This window comes from Podarcis gaigeae (assembly GCF_964106915.1).
Source record: "Podarcis gaigeae genome assembly, chromosome: 3".
Classification (NCBI taxonomy): domain Eukaryota; kingdom Metazoa; phylum Chordata; class Lepidosauria; order Squamata; family Lacertidae; genus Podarcis; species Podarcis gaigeae.
The window spans coordinates 67,495,040-67,518,005 of record NC_139680.1 but is presented as its reverse complement, the minus strand read 5'-3'; the positions used below and the strand labels follow the sequence as shown (position 1 = coordinate 67,518,005).

General features: G+C 40.1%; 1 protein-coding gene across 5 annotated transcripts in view; it reads right to left on the bottom strand.

The window, feature by feature from the left end:
• Window positions 1-22,966, bottom strand: part of TIAM2 (TIAM Rac1 associated GEF 2) — a 123,838-nt gene that overhangs the window by 17,353 nt on the left and 83,519 nt on the right. For 4 of the 5 annotated variants that reach the window (XM_083732047.1, XM_083732045.1, XM_083732046.1 and 1 more), the window contains one exon: window positions 16,953-17,056. In XM_083732047.1, coding sequence (XP_083588173.1) covers window positions 16,953-17,056 — 104 coding nt within the window. Of the gene's footprint in view, window positions 1-11,091; window positions 11,253-16,952; window positions 17,057-22,966 lie in introns of those variants that run through there. The other variant, XM_083732049.1, reaches the window with a different exon arrangement.

Below are 22,966 nucleotides of genomic sequence, written 5' to 3'. Positions count from 1 at the left end.
TCTAAAATATCCATGGAAGATAGTGTATAATGCACTAATGTGAGAATACCTAAATAGTAAGCTAAAACATGTTCATTTTTCAGCTTTCCAACCAACTTCTCGGTATCTGATTTTCCTGTTACAATCTATTTATTCAAACATCAGAAAAATACACAACACAATGCCACCTTTTTAGATCGGCCTTTGAATGACAACGATAAGAAAACCACATGACACTAGAGCTCCAAGAGGAAAGGATAAACAACAACAACCAGTTATGTTAAAGAGGACCACACATTTCATGTGATATGCTGTTTGACCTTAATCTGGAAACAAGATGGGGTGGTGAGAATGGACACTGATGTCCACTCCAACTTAGCAGTTCTATGATTTTCAGTTACTGTATAGCATTTCTAGCTGAACTGCTGTCGTATGATAACTTACTTTTTCAACCACACATTTTTTTACAGTCTTTCTTGTGTTTATCAGCCATCCCTGGACCCGCTGCCCTGCACTTTCTTATTTAATGCCACTCTCCCTTTTTCTCCTATTTCCCACCCTGCAGATTTGAGGTCTGTGTGCAAGGGCTTCCTTTATCTCTTGCACACAGAACAATGATTGTAGGTGCTTTAAAAAGATGACATCCATTGTCAACGATGCTGCAGATCAGACATGCTAGTCATGCTGCCTATTGTTCCCATTTCTTGAAGTATATTATTTTACAATCTGAGTAGTATTGGTCATGGGAAAAGTGACAAGAAAATTGTTGTGTATTTTTGAAAACTTGCAGAATGTGGGAAGGGGTTGGAAATGGTCAGTATTCCAGACTCTGGCATTTTTATAACAAATGACTGCACCCACAAACAATGTCAGCATCAATCCTCAATTTGTTATTTAAAGATGTTAAATTGTTGTTATAAAGAACAAAATGTTATCACGCTCACAGATACACCAGAACAGATAGATGTTGATAATGACAGGAAGTGCTGTTTTCTAGTTTAGTGCTATATTTGTGCCAGATTCATCCGTCCAAAGCGTTTTCCAGGAATGTGAGTGACTTCAAGCTGTGTCAAGATTCAACACACTTGTCACGTTTCATTTTGTGTTCTTCCTCACTGTCCCAGTATTTCATGTAGTTTAATCTTCCAGAATTGTAGACTTTAAAGTTTTCTCTAAAATGAATTTGTGCAGTTGCACCTACGCCTCCCTCTCAATAAATTAGATGCAATGCACCAAAAGGTATGCACCAAAAGTTATTTAGAAAATGATGCGTTTAGTTTTTGCTTACAAATTATTCAACAGATAAAATGGACACGGTGAGCAAGCTTCAGACTATGGGTTCTCATCACTCCTACCATTATTTTAGATTATGGATAATCATTCATCCTCTAATAATGGCATCAGAAACAATCAAACAATCTGGCACAGGAGTAGACAGTCAAGCTACTAAATACAGCTATAGCTCAGACCATTCAGGCTACTATGTTATTATAACAGACCCCTCAAGTGTCCCAATTTAATCCAGACATCCCAAATTTACAGAAGATGCCCTGGAGGAGGATGAGCAGGCAGGTGAGGAAGGGGGCGGTCACTGTCAGTGGCAGGGAGAGGGTGTGGGATGGAGTGGAGGGTGCCCTGAATTGCCCTCCCAAAATGTTGGAGGGTATGTTATAACCTTCAAACACTTAAATATTGTCAGTAATAGCTATGTAGGTTGTCAGGGGTGGGAGAGAGAATAGAACACAAGAAAGATAAATGATCTCTATGCAACACAGAAATCTAATCAAAATATCTTGAGAGTTGGATTCCTTTGTGATGAAAAAATTCAATATAAAAATAGTTTCATTAAGCAGCCCAGGGTCTTGCTATTCTCCACCCACAGCAAGAAAAAAAATATGCCTGATCAATACTTCAAGCACAGTATCTTTTGCTCATGAATAAACTTTTGCGGGATTAGATAACCACAACCTGAGTAAGCCAAGACACTGTTACAAGGCAAACTGTTACAAGGCAATCCACCAGCTGTTTATGGTGATGTATTCAAGGAGGCTCAGGCTCAGTGGAAGCCTCTGAATCAGTATTAGTTTGAAGCCTAATTCTAAAGCTTATTGGCTATTAATGTTGTGTTTTAATGAATTAGAAAGAATGTAAGTGGTTTCCTCTATGCAATTTCAACAGTATACAATGGAAAAGGTACTTCAGGATTCAATCTTATCACAGATGTTTAAAACATGGCTTAGACATAAGGTGTCCCTGCACTCAGAATTCTCTGTCATTTTCTGTTGTTCCCACTCAGAAAGTGTTAATTAAGAAGTAAGTTGCAGACTACTACAACAACAGTCAAGGTCTGCAGTATTTAACTCATTGTCCTTTGTACTTAAGTACATTCATTTTAGTTTTCAGATGTGTACTTTTTTTGGGTGGGGGGGGGGAGGAGTGTCCAAAACTCCACAATCCAGAGAAGGATATCCATGTATGGAAGGTTCACGTCTGTGCTCCTATCAGGAATGAAAGTGCAAATTGTATGCACACCTGCCTAATGGATCCCATCTACCCCAGTGCTTTACTTTCAATCTATATGAATGAGAAATCAAGAATGTTATGCAATTTACATAGATGGTTTCTGCATGTAGGCTTGCATTTCCCATTTCTGCATACAAGTCTCCTTCACCTGTATCAGTGCTGTAAATCACTGAGGTTGGAAACTTAAGGGACAGGGCAGCGCTGCAGCCAACCCCCCCCCCCCCCAAAGAATCATACTGACATAAATGTTATCTGAAAAAGAAACTCCTCTACTGCCAAAGTAGGAGGATTTCGCTAGTTGCAGATTGTATCACTAGCACAGTTATACTAGAGATGCACTTCCTTGTTCTTTTAAATAGCTGCAAGATGTAGAAGGGAGACAATTTTGCAAAGAATTCTGAAACAGTTGTTGAAGTTTGATTCAACATGGTATTGTGAGTGGTATTGTTTTGGACACCAATCTCAAACACAATCCATTATTTTATTTTTTTAACACACACACACACACGCAGCAAGTTTAGTTTACCCTTACTCAAGATCAATTCTGTTAATTACTGCCATGCTCACTTACAGATATTATTATATTAACAACTGTGCATGCATTAAATGGAAGGACAGTCCATAGGTTTTATATACAATTCCTGCTTCTTTCAAATTTTGCGTTTCAAGTTTGCTCAAGCAGTTTAAAGAATGAAACACTTACCCTTGAAACTATCCTCTGCAGGGATCCGTAAGCTGCTGATGTTTGCTGCTTTGCTTTCCTTCCTAAAGCTAAGCCCTTAACTCTGGTTTTACTGTGTTTGAAGGCAGGCATTGTATAACTTGCCTCAATGAATTTTTCTCCCTAAAAAAGCAAATACTTCAAAAAGGGAAGGTGGCGAGGCCCTTTATTAAATCACTCTGGCACATTATTTTGAGGCGCACTTTGGCAATAGGGGAAAAAACACCACCCAGCAGTTACCTTGTGCACTGACGTACGATAACCTGATATGCTGCTGTTCTGCATTTAGTTGAGCTAAACAAAATAGAGGGAAAAGCACACTACTCGGTCTATAAAATATCTCTTACAAAACTATTGCAATTCCTGCAAGGGGTGGAAGAATACCTTCAAGATTCAACTGAACACCACAGCATTTCTCTGCTTAAAGAAACCCAAAAATTTGTGGATCAAATCCCATTTAGAGGTTTCTGGCTAACAAACCCTATGGAATTTAACATGTAACCCAAAACATCGGGTACTATTAGAAATCTGCTGGGTAGAGAGAGAATAGAGAGGCTGGATGGCTCTGAAGGTCAGAGTGAGTTTTCAGTGACACTGCTGCTCTGTCAAGTATTTCAGACACTGAATGCCGTGGCTTCAAAAACAGCAACACAGCACTGGAAAGTTAGAATGCCAAAAATTGTACACAGTTCAGTGGGGTTTTTGTTTATATAATTTTTCTTGTCCTTTATTTGAACTCCCCAGTTGTAATTGCATCAATACAAAAATCTACGGTAAGCTGTGCTGAGTAATAAATTCATGCTTGAAAAGACATTTAACTTCCTATACTTCACTGTAGCTTAATTAATGGCCACTGCTTTAAATGTACATTTGTGATATTTTAATACTATTATTTTTAATGTTTACTTTGCAACCTCATGGAGACCTAATGCTAAAAAAAAAAAGGATTTCAATTAAACAAACACACATGGGATTGTTTCCAGAACATTTTGAGAAAATTTGAAAACATGCTTCTGGAGACATTGTTTATTTTTTCTTTCATCCATCATTCATTCTTTCCATTTCTACCCTGCCCTTCATCAATTTGCAATCCAAGGGCAGGTTATGCTATGTGATGTGATGCATGGTGATAGCTGAAGCCTGCATTTCTTGGAGCTAGTTAAGAAGAAACCTACAGAAAATATTTCCGCATACAGTACTGCTGTAGAAAAAGTTCTGCTTTAGAATAAATGTTCAAGAAATCCTAGTTTTCTCCCCATTAAGTAATATACTCTATTAATGAATCACTCCCATAAAAAGTTCTGAAATACGGTAATTTATCAATAAAGACAATAAAGCAATTTAACAATAAATATGTAAGTAAATAAAATTTCTAGCCCAGTACAGATAGAAACAGGTATATAGATCTCCAATAAAAAGTCTTGTTTAAAAAAGAAGGTCTTCAATAGGTGCTGTGAAGACAATAAAGACTGTGCCTAATGGGAGGAAGTCCAAAGTTACTGGCTGATGTACAATAAGGGTGGATAACCTTTGTGCTGGTTGACACCAACCAAGATCACATTTCAGAAAAGTATGTGGTGCTAGAACAAGTTGGTACAACAAGAACAGGCCATACTCACATTACCTCTACTCACAAAGTATGGAAATCTGTCCTATACACACCCTTTCCCTCTCTTATTCAAAGCCAAGAAGAGTGGCAAGAGCTAGGATGTCTGGTTAGCTGGGGTTCTCAACCACAAAACACAAGGGCTAGCACATCTCTATATGGCAATCTAGCTTCCACACTCCGTGTGTGGCCTTCTGAGCAAGTGCACCTGCATGACTGTATGTATGCTTCCCAGTGTCTCTTGGCTCTGCAGCCAAAGATGAGATGGGAAGAGCAGCTGGAAAGGACACGGATCCCAACAATGGGAAACATGTGTTCCTTCAGATATTGTGGGACCCCGTTCCCACAATCCCCAGCTACCATGGCTTGTTGTCAGAGATGATGGGAGATGTGGTCCAACTGAACTACATGGAAAGTGCTTACGCTCAGATAAAACAGCATCATGATCTGCATTTTCACCAATGTCCAATTGGTGAATGTCCAAAAATGCCCTTATTCTGGTTCTACAGCAAGAATATTAAGACAATGATTATGGCTCACAGTTGGGTCTTCAATACTCATGCAGAGCTTCAGACATGCAGCGGCTATTTTCATTTATGAGCCAAGTAATATCTGCATGCACAATAGGTTAGGGTTATATTAATGGTTAGGATGGGTATGCTAAGACTGTATGCATATGCATCAATTATTTTATTTACTTACTTACTAGTAAAATGCCAGGTATGACAGGCAGGGTAGGATGGGTGGGGAGAGGACATGGTTAGCAAAGAGTCTGGAGCTTGTAGTACTCTATGAGCACACATACATTCACTTGACCCAATGGGAACGGAATGGCAGACCCTCACTGATAGAGAAAAAGTAAAGGTGTACAATGGGGGCATCCACACTCCCAAAACAGGGTATCACTTAGCTCACTGCCACTAGATTCTGCTTTCATTTGAAGACTTTTTTACAACTGTGTAAATCCAACATAGAAAGAACCTGGGAAGTAACACAAGTGCCAAAAGGTCTCCCCACCCCCAGTCCTACAGACTGCAGCTCTTTTATTTGTCTCATAAAACTGAATAGAAAGCCTCAAAAACTGAGCCAATTCCAATCTCTGTAGTCTTGCCCTGTCTCCTATCTTAATGTCTTAGTCATGTGTTTCACAATTATTCTCTTTCTTCCTCATTGAAATTCTGTGAGATAGGTCACTATTATTCTTTTTTTGCAGAATGGGAATTAAGGCTGAAAGATGGCAATTTGCCTGAAACTACCTAATGTAGCTGTGGCTGATCTCCAGAAAGAGAATATACTTGATGCTGAATTGAAGCGATATAGAATAATGCCATTTCTGAAAAATAAATGCAATTCATCGTTATTTTTTAAAGGACGTCTAATAACTGGCTGCTTGTATAACTGGAACCCAAAATAGAAGTGATGACATATGATGCCATGGTAGTCATGACACCACTGCTCCCTAGCCTTATCAGAAAGATGCAGTTGTCAGAATGGCTTTGCACAATGTCATTGTAGATCTGAGGGTATGTGTGAGATGAATCTGGCCAAGTCCTTACAGATTCACTTTCCATTCTGTACATTGTTCTTTTTAGCGTGAATGAAGGCCATTGTCTAGGTCTGAAATTTGTGTTGAGTGCAATTGGGAAGAATAAAGATTTAAGCCATGAGTAGTCAATGTGGTACCCTCCAGATGTTGCTGGATGAACTTCTCCCATAATTTCGGACCACTGGCCACACTAGCTGGGGCTGATGAGAGCTGGAGTCCAACAACATCTGGAGGACACCATATTAGCTAAACCCAATTTAAAGGGAAGGAGAAAGATTAGAACCCATGTAATTTGATAACATGAGTATTCCTTTCCTTTTGCTATTCAATAATGCAATTAGTTCAAACTTTCGCTCTTGAAACTGAACAAAGAATGAAGTGCAAATGCTGGTTGACAGATAACATCCAGCTCTTAATAACTGCAACATCGAGTGATGAATAGCATGTGCCATTGAGTCCAGAAAGGTTTTCACAATGGTTAGCTGAAGCATGCTGCAAGTCATCAAATGCAAAGTAATCAAGGAATGTATATGTTATGTACTGAAGTTCTCACCCTGGGCCAGCAGGGGGATACTGTTATGCAAATGAAGGATTGAAAGTGACGTTCAGTGATTGGATAGTTTTAGAAAGTTATTACAGTAACAAGGTACTGGAGCTCTATATAAGCAGGCTGACTGAGCCCTTCAGCTCAGTTCTGTTCTGGCATCTGAATAAAGAACAGCTGTTTGAAGAATTGCTGTGTCATCTGATATGTTCACCCACAACCTAACAGTATATACATATGAGAACCAGCCCAAAGACACCCCAGTAAGAAAAGGCCATTCTCTTAATTAGTTGGTGTCTAAATACAATACAGTATGTGGATGAACCTCATCTTCAGCAATCCTTCACTAAGTGAAAGCCACTTTTTCCATTTGGTGCATTTGGGGGCAAATACAGCAATGTGTGATATGCAACTCTTCCAACAGAGTAATCTTGAAAAACACTCCCACACTTTCTTACGCCATGACTGGAAAAGGCTGCATAGTTCTAGAGTCAACAGTATCTTCACTCCTGCTCAAAGTATACAGCAAATGCTTCAGTTCCGTGTTGGAGGCGGAACAGATTTAGCAGCTTCATGAATTAAAAGCTAACCATATGGCAGCTGGCACAAGCTCTTAATTAACAAATTGCAACCATTTTTGTATCAAATAGTTCAATAATCTCTTCATCTTGCAATTTGAAAAATACAAGTAAATTGGAAAACAAGAGGCCATTCAAATTGCTTTGTAAATGTAAGAGAAACTCTGCTGGACTAGATAAAAGGTCCTGCCTTCTATTTCCACACTAGCCTAACATATGCTTCCAGGATGCAACCATGGCATGAAGATTTCCTTCACTGCCAGTGCTATGAGGAGTTTGGAAGGAGTTCATTATGTCCGAACTCCAACAAACTGTGGCCAGTTTTAACCATTCTTCGTTAAAACAGGCTGACCTCGAACCATAAGTAAAATTAACCACAGTTTAAAGTTTAGGTGACACACTACACTCTGCCAGTGTATTATAAAATTCACTTTGAAGATTTTTCTTCTAGGAAAACCACAAAATATCCTAGATTGTAATACATTAAATATTTATTTCCAACCCCAAACTAAATTTTCCCAAATAGTTGACACTATTGAATCCATATACTACCTAGTGGGTGGGTGTACTTGGCTAAAATATTTGACATTAGAAAATTAGTGGCTTGGTGTAAAGATGTTTAAATGCAAATTTTATTTTACTTTATTTTAAATGTTTGATGAATTCCCACATTAACAACATTCCACTTTACTATAATTACACAGAGTGACAGAGCCTTGTTCCATAACCATTTCCTAAGGATCAGAGTCTGAAACTATGGTAACCACGGAGAATTCATTCTCGTTATCATTCATATCTTTTAAGAATTCTTTGACTTTGCTATTCATAAGCCATTTAACATAAAGACACCACAATTTTGGTTTGAAACATTAAATTTATTCCATTGACATAGTAAAAAGAACTTATTATGGAATAGTAAAAGTATAGCAATGGTGATTCAGGATCACAGGAATGGAGCCCCCTATCTGTGGCTGATAAGGAGCTTTCATTAAACTTTAACCATTTTGAGTAATAATCAAGGATTCTTTTCTTTGCTATCTGTTCCATACTCGCTCATATAAATTTTTCGAAGTCAACAATTACATGAGTTCAAGGGCAAAACTTCCTATTACAGCGAGTACTTGCTTATGAGCTACACCATACAGAAACACAGAACTGGTTATGTATTCCTTTGGACCAGCAAGTCTTCAAAAATGCCAGAGGACAAGCTCCAGTTATGCAGCACTTTTATTCAGGCTTCAGGTAAATTATATAGCCATTTCTTGCAATGGTTATCAGATAAACAGAAAACACAGAGTTTATTTTTGATCGTCAGTTTCTGGCCACCAGAACTTTGCCACTTTTCATAGTGCTTCTACCAGGAAAGTGGCATGGAGGTTGCAGCATTGCACTGCCTCCCACTGCCATGGCCGTGGCTCTGGGAGTTTTGCCTGAAATTGGCCAATCACAGGCAGGCCTGGAGGTGGGCTTCCAGGGAGCGGGCCTGATTGGTTGACAGCCAGTCTTCATGCAGGTCTGCTCCTCGGGCTTAGATTCAGCCTGCCTCTTCTCCTCAGTGCCACACTTGTCATGGGATCTCCCACCATCCCTCTCTCATTGCTTGGAATGCACCCACTCATCAAAGGGTTTTTATTACGTATTTTGTGGTTTTTATCTTGTATTTTTATGTTGAAAACCACCCTGAGATCTACAGATGAAGGGTGCTATGCAAATTTAATAAATAAATAGGGGGTTCACATGAATCCCCTCACATGTTGCCAACATCCGTATGTTCAGCACCCATGTGAAGCAACCTTAAATCTATACAGATGCATTTTTACCTTTCATGGAGGAGGTGCATGTGCATCTTGCCATTTCACATGGCCCACATGCAGCTGGAAGGGACATGTGTGTTGCACGAAGTGGCAGTGTTGGATAGCGCTAGCTGGCACAATCATGCAAGCCTTTAATATATACTTCTAATGCATTGGAGAGTTGTGTAAACCTATAATCAAATAATTCTAAAAGGTTGGTGTTGCAGGAATCCTTTTGCAAAAGCCATTCTGATACATCCAGCTCTCCTGCCCACCCACCTCCCCCCCTTTTTTTTTACCAATTCCAGCTCTAATGTCACTTTCTACCAATTCACCTAAGAGAGCTATCCCTCTAATCCTCTGATATGTAGTCTGATTTTAGTAAGTTGCACATTTTTGTAAGTAGTCCAGCAATTTCACATGAGTATTTTAAGAATGCCATCCACCCCTAGAGATGCATTAAGTTGATGAGTGGCAAAGGGGTGACTTTATGCTCCCTACCTAGTTGATCTGCATGAATAGGGTGAGCAGGGGGCTATTGGGGATGTGTGTGCGCATGCCTTCTATTTTTGTATGTCATGTGTGCACATGTGGTATGTCCAATGCAACCAGTGTGTGTGGCGAGTGTAATGGTGAAAGCATGCATTGGCCTCAACACTTCCTGGCCACATGCTAGCACACAGCCCTTTGAGGATTGGCCATGGGTGAATGGCACCTTTGTGCTGAAAAAGTTAGCCAACCCTGTTCTATCAGAATCATTTCAGTCTGCAATCCTAATCCATGGAGACTTACTTCCAAGTAAGCATGCATAGGACTGGGCTGCAAACACTTAGACTGTATCTGATGAAATCAATACACATGACTAACATAGACTCATTAACTTCAATGAAGGTACTCTGAGTAAAACTTAGTTTGATTCAATCCTTAACTTCTAACCAACATACATAACAAGAAAAAGAAGCATCTATACTATTATCTTGTCAGGCAACATGTAGAACATTGCATTTTAGTGTATGGATTCATTGACCTTGGTTACTGTCAGTCTATATCAGCCTTTACGTAAAAGCAAAGAGCACACAGACCCACAGATATGATTCAACAAAGCACAAACAATTCACTCAGCAATTATACTGCATTCTCAGATATTTTAATGTCCTCTGTTATAGTTTCAAGGCAACAGCTATAGAGTGTATGTGTCATTACTATAAAACAGTTTTGAAACATAGTTTGAAGTCTTACTATCTCTCTATCTATGATATCCACAACATTGCAATATACAACTACACTGTGGATCTGAAGGAAAACAGAAATGTCTTATTTTTTAAAAAGAAAGCAGTTGGAACTCCCACAAAGAGAAACTTCAAGGGAAAGAAACACAACATTTAAGGATCATCATCAAGAGAATGTAGATTTACACATTCCGCACAGGGGGAAACAACTTCCTTTTTCGAAAATTAAGCACCATTTCAGTTGCTTTTTGTCTTAATTTGCTTTTAAATTCAGATACAGAAATCCTTTTCTTCATTCACCACCTCAGTTGCAAAAGCAGAGCAGTCTGCTAGTCAATGTAAATGTGTTCCGTACGGTAAGAGAAAGGTCTTCCTTCCCCAAAAAGTTGTGAAATAAATTTACATTCAAAGAAGCTTCAAAAATATGTGCATTACTTTGCTTAAGCTTTAAATCATAAAGCAAGAAGAAAAACAGAAACTCAGATATACGTTGTGCATTATGTGCACAAACAAAGAAACAAACAAACACTTGTGGAGTTTAGATTAATTACAATTTTGATTTCTTTACTTACATATGTTAAGGAAAGAGAGTCAGATAATAATTTTCTCCTTCCAGACTCAGGGATGATATCTAAAGCTGTTGTCTGCCAGGAACTGAGCACTTCTTGCAATCCCTCTTTCACAAAATAATCCTCAGACTGATTGTTCTTCCAGCCTGCACTGAAAACCTCCTAGCGTCACAACCATCTTCTTCACATCATGTTTTTACATAGTCCCACTCTTAACAATATTACATAACGCCAAGATGCTTCTTCTGCTGTACTTTCACATAAGTGCACTCAATGAAGTCATGCAGAAATATGAAGCTGGGGTGGAAATCAAGCATTTTCAATAGTAAATTGCTATGAAAGTCTTAAGGCTACTCACGAAGGGGATGTCTAAAACAAGGCTAGGAAAAGAAAAGAGACATCATTTTGCTCTTTCTGCCTCCGCTCACAATATCTTTTCAGCAAGACTACTTTCTAATGCACCCCCCAACACACACACACACACACACACACACCAACACATCTGTTGGAGACAGACAGGGTCATACAAATTGCTCTGACAGTAATAGGCACCCTCCAACCAAAAAAACGGCATTCAATTATAAGCCATTTGCAGAAATTGTAGGGCTGTCAAAGACACTGCTACAGTTGGTGGTTCAAGTCTGGTAGTGTTAAAGCTCAAACCATTTTTTCCCTACTGCATCTTAAATCTAGAACATCCTTACTTAACTGCTCAAAACATCAGCAACATTATCTAGGACTAAATGCTCTAACAATAGTGTTAGAGCATATGAACAATAGTCCCAAACGTGTCAACATGCATGCATGCACACCCACACACAAACACAATTATAAAGAAACACTTCCCTGTACCTTTCCAATTAATTGTTAAAGTAACATATGCAAAGGAATGTAAAGGACAACTTACGGTTTGCACTGAAAAGCACTATAAATAAATTGTGTCTATGTGTAGCCATTCCACTAAATTTGCTGTTATTGCCAGGCTTCCAGAACAGAGGACAAAGGAAGCAGAAATTCTTTTGATAAGCAGTTATTTTCCTTTAGTCATCAAATTACGTATTGATTGGAGTTTCTTTTTGTTTGTTTGTTTTTAAAAAGAAGAACTAACAAATGCAAGGGAACAGAGACAATGGAGCTATCTCCACTTTATTTATTTTGAGCAAGGAGATAGGGCCAAGGGCAAAGAATGGATTGTGACTTCCCTTTGGATTGAACAACACTGTAGAACTAGATGGCTAAAATTGGGGTCTGAAACTACAGAGTGGGGATTCTCACAGAAACGTTTGTGGAAATTAGTCTGAAACCAGAGCATGATACAACTTCATGAAAGATGCAAGACTAATGTGCTGGACACATTAGTGTGTGTCCGGACTTATCACAGCAAATAGGCAGGGAGTGTCCTACTATGTAAGTCCAGAAGCTTGTATATGTCTCAATGCAAGAAAGAGTGCAGTCCCAGCCTCTTTAAAAGAGGCAATCATTAGACTACCCTTCAAAATAAACATTGCCTGGACCCAGAAGATGTTGACTTCTGCAGGCCAGTTGCAAACATTCGCTTTCTGGGCAAGGTATTTGAGCAGGTGATTACTGGCCAGCTCCAGGCACTCTTAGACAATACTTATTTTCTAGATGCATTTCAGTCTGGTTTGGGAACAAAAACTGCTTTGGTTACTCTATGAAATTATCTTTGGTCTTTTTGGCAGCTTTTAAAACCATTGACCTTGGTATCCTTCTAGATATACCGTCTGGGCTGGAGAAATACTGACAATGACAATGCATTCAAGGGCAAACTGTGTCCAATATTAGAAGTAGAACCTAGTCACTGTGGCTGGTAGCTATTGAAAGACCATTTTCATGGAGCATAAGGCTAAAACTCTTCTAAAGCCATCCAAGTTGGAGGCAATCACTATTTCTGGTGGGATTGAATTCCACAGTTTAACTATGCCCTGTGTAAAGTGTGCCCAGCCAATAGACTTCTTGTAAGCAATCTACAGGACCACACTGACGCCTGGGAAGATTTTTTGCCCTTAATTAATTTGGCTAAAAGCCCAGAAGACTAAAATACAAAGACTTGACACAAAAGGCATAGTACATCCTACTAGATTTTAAGTGCTTTTTTCTCTCCTCGTTTAATATATTTCTCTGTTTATTCCTTGTATTCTTCCTTGATCACCTTTCAAACACTAGATCTCCCTTGGTAATACTAATGTGATTTTGTATTATGAAAGCACACATTCAGCTGGTCATCATAAAAAATAGCTCTTTCCTTCCTTCCAAGTCCAGAACCTTTTAATCAAAGATTATATGCAAAAATCCCCTTACTGTGCTGTAAAGCTGCAATCTCACAGTGTGAATAAGGACTATGGTTTCACAGCCAATTTAACCTCTCATTATAGTGCGAGTCACAAAGTAAAAATTCTATCACAGAAATAGGCATTTACAAAATTGGTTAATGGTGTTTCATTTGCATGTAATATATAGCCACAACTTGAACTAGTGCTTTGAAAGCCTGTTTCCACAACCTAATCGTCATGTGGCTCCTGTGGCAACTTGGCTAGCTCATATTGATTTCTGACTACTTCAGTATGCACAAACTAACTGAATGTAGCATTGCGAGCCACACAATTTGATTTTTAGCATGGCATTGTAACCCACCTTAAAATGAGGGTTTGCTTTGCTGTACTGAAAAGATGGATGTGACACACAGAAGAAAATCCACATGAAAAGTTTGTCACAGCCTAGAACAGTTGCAAATCAGCAGAGGGTAATTCTTCCCCATGGATTCCAGATGCCGAATTGGTTGTCATAGTAGGCTCCAAGACCTACCAAAATTCAGGAAAAAGTAAAACTAGGTTGGGGTACCTAAAACATGCACATGTGGCCCTTTGCACCTGGGCTTTGGAAAAATTATTCTGTTGGGTTTTGTCTTAACAGAACACTTTAGGGTACTGTCAAGTAATGAAGTACAAAGGAAACAGAAGTAGAGCTATAGCCAGCTATTCCTCCTTGTTTTTCTGCAGTTTAACAGTTGCTAAAAATTCAATAACAAAAACATCAAAAACATCCAAGAAAAACAAACAACTGATTTATGTAATCAAGCAGCATCCAAGTAAGACCTGACTGCTTTGATTTGTTGTTGTCTGTTCCCGTATTTGTTCTACTATTATGCTAAGTAGTTATACCTCTTTCTGCAGCTTCCTTGACTGCTAGTGCATGTGTGTGAGTAGCTTTCCCCTTGGACATTTTGGTGTCTCAAGGGTCATCCTACATGTCCTACATGCTCTTTCAAGAAGCATCTTCTCTCTTATAGCACTTCCTGTCCTTTGAAATCAGGGAGTGAGATTTTGTAGATACGTTTCATCTTCTGCCCATATTAAGATCAACAAGAGATCGACACCCACTCTCAGGAATTTAATGTCAAAGAGATCTGCTTAACTCCCAAACTGCTTTCCGTTTGCAGATGAAAGTACTTTTTTTTTTAACCCCAAGCCCTTCTTAAAAAGTATATGGCAGGCATGTCCAAAGTCCGTTTCGGGGGCCTAATCCGGCCCGCCGGTCGGTTTACTCCAGCCCCTGTGGTAGTTTATTTCCTGGGGGGAAATCCTAAAAAACCCTCAACCACAAAAAAGGTCAACAACTTTGGTTGGCCCTTTGGTTGGCCCTCACGGCCCTTTACTTCATCAAATCTGGCCCTCTTTGAAAAAAGTTTGGACACCACTGGTATATGGTATGTTGATTGCTGGCTTGAAGGGGTTTTTTCTATTGTTTGCTAGCTTTTAAAAAAATGTTTTGTGTTATTACTTTCTGGTAAGTTGTTAGTATCGTTTCTTGCTTTAAGTCACTTTGGCTACCTCATGGCACAGAATCAACAAAAATAAAATACATGCATACATATCTACAACTGCCTGAAAACTGAGCTTCCCTCAAGCTCAAGTAGTTCCATTTCTTATGAGTGTGGAAAGTAGCACTCCACTCCAATCATTTTTGTGATGGACAAGAAGAGAGATAGGTAGTGATGCAGTTTTGAAGGTGATTTTTTTGGATGCAGTTATTGCCTGCAGCCCTGTTTGAAATCAGGGGTGGCATGGCGAGAATGGGGCTGGATGAAAGAGGATGAAGGACAAAGGGTAGAGCCAACCATGGCTGGCATGCAGGGCTGGGCACAATCAAGCAGCTGCTTATTGCTTCTGCCCTCAAGGGGGGCCCAGGACAGACCTTACTGCTGGCTACTGACCTGCCATTTGGCAAACAGCCTGTGGGAGACATCAACCCCTGCTTCTCTGAGACGGCATTGGGTGATGTGGGGTTGCCACAGCTCTTGGTGCTCACTGCTGACCCTATCTGTAGGCACTGGAAAACCACTAGCTGTCATCAGGGACCAAGCAGGAGTTTGCGGGTAAGGTACAGGTATGGCTGTAGAAGTCCAGGCAGTTTCAAAATGCCATGGATCAGCTGTCAGGTGAGGCCAGTGATTAAAGAAGTTGAGGAGACAAAGAAAGAAGGCAAGGAGCACAGATGGGTTGGGGAACAAGTTATACACGTGTGTGTGTGTGTACACGCAGAAATGCAACTGCTTCCTTCAGAAAATACACAAGATGTCAGGCAGACGTGCGTGTGCGTGTTCAGCCTTGAGCTTTCAGAAGTCCTTGAAGGAGATACAGGTACTACCTGATGCTCTTCACTTCTCCTCCATGAGCTTCCATTAGCAGCTAGCATGGCCCAAATGTGGATGAGGGGCTGACTGTAATTTCAATGACACTTAATTCTAAATTCACTCACTGGGTAGGGCGGGGCTTGGAAACCTGTAGCCCTCCAGATGTTGCTGATGCCCAACTTGAGACTACTTGCCTCGTTGTGTGGATAGGGCATCACCTGGCTCGCATTGAGAAACTACTTTTAAATGTGCTTTAGAAGAGAAACGAGTTGCCCATATAAACCAGCACATACTGGTCAGAACATACCTTTTGGCCCCTCAAACGCTCCACACTTCCAAAATAGTTTCTTTCCTAGCCCTACCTACACACTTCTCACAAACCTGTGCACTGCAGTGCTGATCTAGCTGACCAGTCCCAAACCAAACCAAACCAAACCTGGGGTAAACCCATGCCAATTCACTTGTCTGGGCACATGACTGAGGTATACAAAAATGAACAGCCATTCAAGTCATGGTCTAAATAACTATGATCCTCTTAATCCTAAAAATGAGAAGCCAAAGTTCAAGAGCAGTTGAAGGAGTAAAAATACAACATCTAGAGCAGGCATGGGCAAACGTGGCCCTCCAGATGTTTTGGGACTACAATCCCCATCATCTCTGACCACTGGTCCTGTTAGCTAGGGATGGTGGGAGTTGTAGTCCTAAAACATCTGGAGGGCTAAGTTTGACCATGCCTGATCTAGAGGATAGACAGTTCTTATCTCATTCACTCTGGCAAGATTCCTGTTTGTGTTACATTTGATCATAGTTACATATAAAGGCAATAAGCAAATGAAGAGTGAAATGAAATCACTTGCATTCAACATGCAGGAAGTTTGAAACCAGGCGTCCCAGCAGTAAGTCCAGTACTTTGCCCACAACAATACACAGCTTGTAGGCTGTGGTACCTGACAATTTATTACCAAGCATAACCATCATTGACAGACTTCGTTCATCTTTATCATGACACATGAAAATGCATTTTGCCTCCTCAAAAATGGCTGTTTTCCTACAGATATTGCAGTCATACTCCAAAATGTACTACAGATTAAGGTAAGGCTATTGAGTACAGAATTTTATGCTAAATTATATCATGTATAAGAGCTGTCAGCAAGTCTCCTACTACTGTTTGCTGATTACTGTGCTCTAGGTTTTTAAGACGTGCTCTTACCTGGAAAGATAACTCAAGTTTCTCCTTTTGGGGAACCTGGTCCAGAATGCCATTCGTACTGCTTCTTTTCAGACTTGCAGTAACATCAGGCACATTGCTGAAATCTGCATGCAAGTGAAAAGCAAAAAAATTCAGAGGGTTCAATTATCAGCAGTAGAAAATTATTTCTTGCTTCATTCATAAAAGCTCTCTGTACCAGGGAGAGGGGAAGGAGGAGGACTACTTTGCTACTTCTACTGCTCCTCCCCCCCCCCCGCCTCTTTTAAAAGGCAGTTCAGCTAAAACAGCCTCTCTGAAGTAATGCACGTATTTGATCGGCTAAAATTAAGCTCTTCCTCCCCAAATTCCTAATGTAGCATCATCTGTCTACAGTGTAGCACAGTTTGTGCTGGCCGAAGGAAACAACCAATAAAAATGACTCCATGTATCAAGTGATTCTCTTGGATGAACACAACGTTCTGCAACATGACGTGGTTCATAAATACATTAGTGGAGCAAAGTGGGCAGGGAAGGGAACCACCCTGGCTTCCTTCTTAATGCAGTTTTTTCTAGAGAAACAATTTGGAAAACTGGCAATGGAGGGATGATAGAGCTGTCCTTGACCAACATCAGGCAACCTGCAGGCAATTTTAACCAAAAGAAAAGGAAGGTTCAAATCTCCCAATAAGAGCATCCAAATTTGCAACTCCTTTTGCAAACATGGGATAAATACATCTGTCCTGTACACAACTTATTTGCCACTGCATATATTCTTATCAGGAAAAGCCTAAAATCTTTAAAAGTTGAAAATGACAAACCAAGGATGGGGAGCCCAGTTCAATATTCTTTTCTGACTCTTCACGACTCTTTCACTATTTCCGCCAAGTATTTCCACCTCGGGCCATGAGACCAATACTAGGGTTTGACAATCAATTCCATGTTTTCTCTTTGAGAGCCCATGTGCTAAGTCTACCCCCGCCCTGAACTGGAATCTGTTACTAATTTCACTCAACAAAAATCACACTCTGGAGCATACAACACAAAAGTTTAAAATAATGCATTATTTGTTTCTGGTTATTATGCATTCCCCCCCCCAATCAATAGTTCCCTCCGCCATATTCCAAGGTACAGCATTTGGGGGTTTTGGGAACTGAGTTGATGCCATTCATCATGTTAAAATCAGTTGCACTAGGCAGGCAGCTGACTCATCTTTCAACAGGGATGGGCTGGCATAGTGCCCCACCAGCCATCTGCCATTGGCGCTGCTTTCCCAATCACAGCATGGCTGGGAAGTGGCTGGCCAAGCCACAAGAAGCCAAATGCTAAGCCAGCTACTGCTGCTGCTACCACCAGTGGCAGCCTTACTGGTCTAGAGCAAGCCAAATCCAAAGAAACTGCCCCACTAATACTCAGGGAGTCAAGTAAGGGGACATCAATGCAAGGAGACCCTCAAGAAAATTGGAAAGCAAGGAAATGGTAAAGCTGTGGCTATTTATCCAACATTCCTAGGAGTTATTAAGGATGGTTCTGTCAGTGTCAGTGGGATCCTCATCTGATCTCCAGAGATTGAAAAAAAAGAGGTTAATCTATCCATATTTTAGTGGGGTGCATTTGTACATATAGATCCAAAAGGGTAAGGATAATCTGCCCTCTAAATCCAATTTTAAAATGCTATTATTATTACTTTATTATAGCTACTTCTAAACCACACTTCCATAAAAATACAATATGAGGGTGTACAGCATATAAAAACTGCGACAACAGTAAAAACATTAGTGACAAATCTATACTACTGAATAGGTTAAAAGCAAATTCATAGTTCAAAGGCCTAACTAGTACAGTTATTAGCTGTAGCCTTATAATTATGTCAAAAATCAAAGGAAAACTGTGGGTTTCAGCCAGTGGTGGTAGTGGTATGCCAGCAGACAGCATTTCTGAAATTGTGGCAAGTACTGTATTGGCCCGAATATAAGCCACACCTTTAAAATTCCACAGGCACTCACCCCCCAAAATGGCAAACATAGAAGAAAATGCTACAGCGATATCGTAAAAGCCAATTTTTGTAAGGTTGTGAATTGAAACCGCACTTCATGAAACGTTGGAATGGGGGGTGGGGGGAGAGTGTGGCTTATATTCAGGCCAATACGGTAGTATGAATTTACTGCAACAAAACCAAGGGTGGAATCCAACTCAGTTTTATTTAGAGTATACCCATTGAGATAAATGAACATGACCAAGCTAATATCAGTGGGTTTCCTCTGAGCCAAACTTAGAGCTTATCCATACTTCTTCTTGTCCCATTGCTTTGCCCCATGGAAAACTGCTTTTTAGCGCTCAATCAGAGCAAATGGCAAATTGAATACCACTCCAAGTATTTTGCCCAGAGGCACTCAGAAGCCATGGAGCACCCACAATGGCAGGCAACTTCAGTGAGTGCTTGACTGTATTCAGTCTTCTGTGACCAGTGGCTCCTTAATTACATGACTTACATAACGTTGTGTTATACAGGCAGGCAGATCTATGACTCACCATCATTCAAAAGAAATGATCATGTAGCCACCAGATTTCAAAGAGTACACCACGGTTTCCCAAATCATTCCCTTACAGTTGGTTATTCAATTAAAGGCAAACAGACTGTGCACAGATGTGATAGTCACAGAAGGAACCAAATATTTGTCAACCATAAGGGAATGCAAGTATTTGCACTTTCAGATTGGTAGAGGCCACAGAATAAAAGCTGACAATAGGGCATAATCAAAATTATCAGATGCAAAGACCATGCATGTGCTGCAGAGGTTTTTGGTGCTAACATATTGAAGGCTAGGAAAACGATGGGGGGGGGGCCTTCAAAAAAACCCCAAACCCTCTCTTTCATGAAGGAAGTCTTTCTACCATGTAAGAAAAGAGAGCAGATGCAGCCTTCACATGTTGCCTCTTAGCCCACTTGATTAATGAAGCCTTAATTACATTCTAATCAGCACTTCTCTTGCCATCTCATCCTTCTCTCTGCAAATAAAGGGGAAATTACAGTGAGGAGTAAGGAGGAATAGAGAACTTGCTCTTAAATATCTTGGTGCTAGGAATGCTTCCTACCATTCATAGCTCTATTCTGAACAAGTGACTTATTGCTCATCAGGAGGGAAAAATCAAGTGTTATCAAATGTCAAGAGCATGGGTAGGTGGGAAAGACTCTTCCAAGCCAGAAAAAGGAGGTGTGCTTTACCTTCTAGTCTTCTGACAGTAATAGAGGGGAGGGGATGGAGAACTAAAAATAAAAGCAGATGGCACAGCGAAAATTAGATGTACCCAACCTCTCACAAAGTAGAAAAGCTGTATAGGCAATTTGTTCAGTTTTCTAGGTCATGCCTGTGAGAGTTTCAGAGCACAGACTGTCTAATGGGATATGTGTTTAACTCAGGCAATATATTTGTTCAACAAGGATGGAATACCTTGTGGGGGAAAGCTGTTAATATGAGAAGGAGTAGAAATGTGAATGGTCCATAGCAAAATAAGATATTGAGTTATGCTGAGTCACTGCTCTTCCACAATCAGTTTGAAACTGAATACAAACATCAGTTCTACACGGTATCTAATATAGCGAAGCAATGATTCCTCAACATCAACTTCATTGGACTGGTCATGTTGTTTAGATGCCTAATTATCGTCTTCTAAAGCAACTACTCTATTCCCAACTTAGGAATGGAAAGTGTAATGCCGGTGGACAACAAAAGAGGTTTAAATATGTTCTCAAGGAAAATACAGCTTGAATGTTCTTGAACCTAATTATCTTTATCAGTCTTTCCAGAACGTTCAGAACATGAACTTACTCTTGTAGAGAGAGGTCATGTCATAAAAAAGCCACCAAAACAACAACACTGTGTAACAAAAGCTATAGTAAAAATGATATAAAGCAACAGCTGACAAAAGGATGCTTGCAGTACCCGCTTTTGCTCCCAAATTAAAATACAGGGAAAATCTCAAAATACTCTCTCAAGATACTTCATATTTTGAAGGAAAGAGGAAAGGCTTAGGGAGAAAAATATAATCACATGTACTGGTGTTTTCATGAATGGGGTCAGATTTATTTACATCAGAAGTTTCTCATATTCTTCTACATGTTTTGATCAGGCAAGCTGCCGAAAGGCTTCTGTTTAAGCAGTTCAGGAATGGAGCCAAACCTCAAGAAGGTACAAAACCTTGGTGGTCCTGGTATTTAGTAATGACTGGAAAAATGCTGAAGGGAGCGGCAAATGAAATACTATATTGCATCCTGAAGAATGAAAACAGCTGTTGAATGAACTACAAACAATTCTCCCTTTGCAAACAACAATCCCAAGGTTAATGGTCAGCCCAGAAGATAAAAATAATGCTATTCTGTTTTCAACAGAACAGAATAAGCATATTTCCAGCTTTCACAAATCACTTGTTGAAAACACTATGCATTGTTAATTATCAGCTTATTACATTAATTACTTGCTCAGCACTTTTTATTAAAATAAGCTATTAGGAGTATTTAACAGTAAACACTGTATGCTTCAGAATCAAGTTGAAACAAATACTTGTGACCAATCAGCTGATTAATCACTTAGCTGATTAATGTGGGAGAAATCTCAATGATAGTGTTTGCCCAAGTAATCTCAATGGGTAAATGAAAACAGAATCATAGCTCTCCAATTCCTGAGTCTATCCTCTTGGAATTTTGAAGGTTTCTTACCTAGAGATAGCTCTGTGATATATGCCTCTTCATACAAATTCTCAAAAAATGGGGTGGGGAACATTAATCCCTTATTAACCCCCAAGTTTTAAAGACACCCCCCCTTTCACAATACACACAGTGTCCAAATTTTAGCAAGGCTTAATCTTCTTAGGAAACTACAATGGCCTGCAAATTTTGTAAATTTCTGTCTAAAAATATAAAGGTGCCTATCACAGATTTGTCACCTCATTGTTGGAAACTAGGCCTCAAAATATAAGACGTTGATCCCTGCACCTTCCTATTGAAGAGCAGGGTGGACACAGCTATTTGCATGGCAAGTGGCCGGAGTCACAAGTAAATGGGCACTCCTTCAAGTGGGTTGCCTCTGTGAAGTTTGTTCACACTGGTGCTGGCATCTCTGTGTTGACTGGGGTGGAGCCAGAGCTGGCTGAGCATCAAGCTTACTCTCAGTCATTTCCCCAGAATAGCAGGCTCCTCACAGACAGGAGGAGGTGCCAGAAGGGGGACATTCCTCTGACAACCTGCTCAGTCTTCTCTGAATCCAGATCTACCCCCGCAAAATCCATTCTGGCTCAGGAACTTATTGGCATCCTGATCCACCTCCCCCATCCTGCTAGAGCCCTCCCCAGGATCCTTCAGTTGCCCAGGCTGTTTCCATTCCTCCTCAGGATCTGACCATCCCTTCCATGATTCCTCCATGAGTGTCATGACATGAGGGATGAGAATTGTAGTGCATGCTCAGTACATCTTTGTATATAATTAGGAAGAGATGAGTAAGATTTGATTTGCAATCCCAGTCAGCCTCTCCCCCCACCACACACACACACACACACACACACACATACATACATACAGTGGTACCTCGGGTTACATACACTTCAGGTTACATACGCTTCAGGTTACAGACTCTGCTAACCTAGAAATATTACCTTGGGTTAAGAACTTTGCTTCAGGATGAGAACAGAAATCGTGCAGCGGCGGCGCGGCAGCGGCGGTGGCAGGAGGCCCCATTAGCTAAAGTAGTGCTTCAGGTTAAGAACAGTTTCAGGTTAAGAACGAACCTCCAGAACAAATTAAGTTCTTAACCCAAGGTACCACTGTATATATATGACATCAAGACAAAATGCTTAAGTTTGTAGTAAAAGTTAGACTTTTACTCAAAGCTGTGTAAAATTAAAGTTCAAAAAAACCCCTCCATACCTTTTATTGTCAAGTGGCCATGTGGGGGTTTACTTTAATAGCGTTCTTATGTAAGCAAAGAATGATTCATAAAGAAAATGAAATTCACAACCTGACAGATGGTAGCAAAGACATGGGT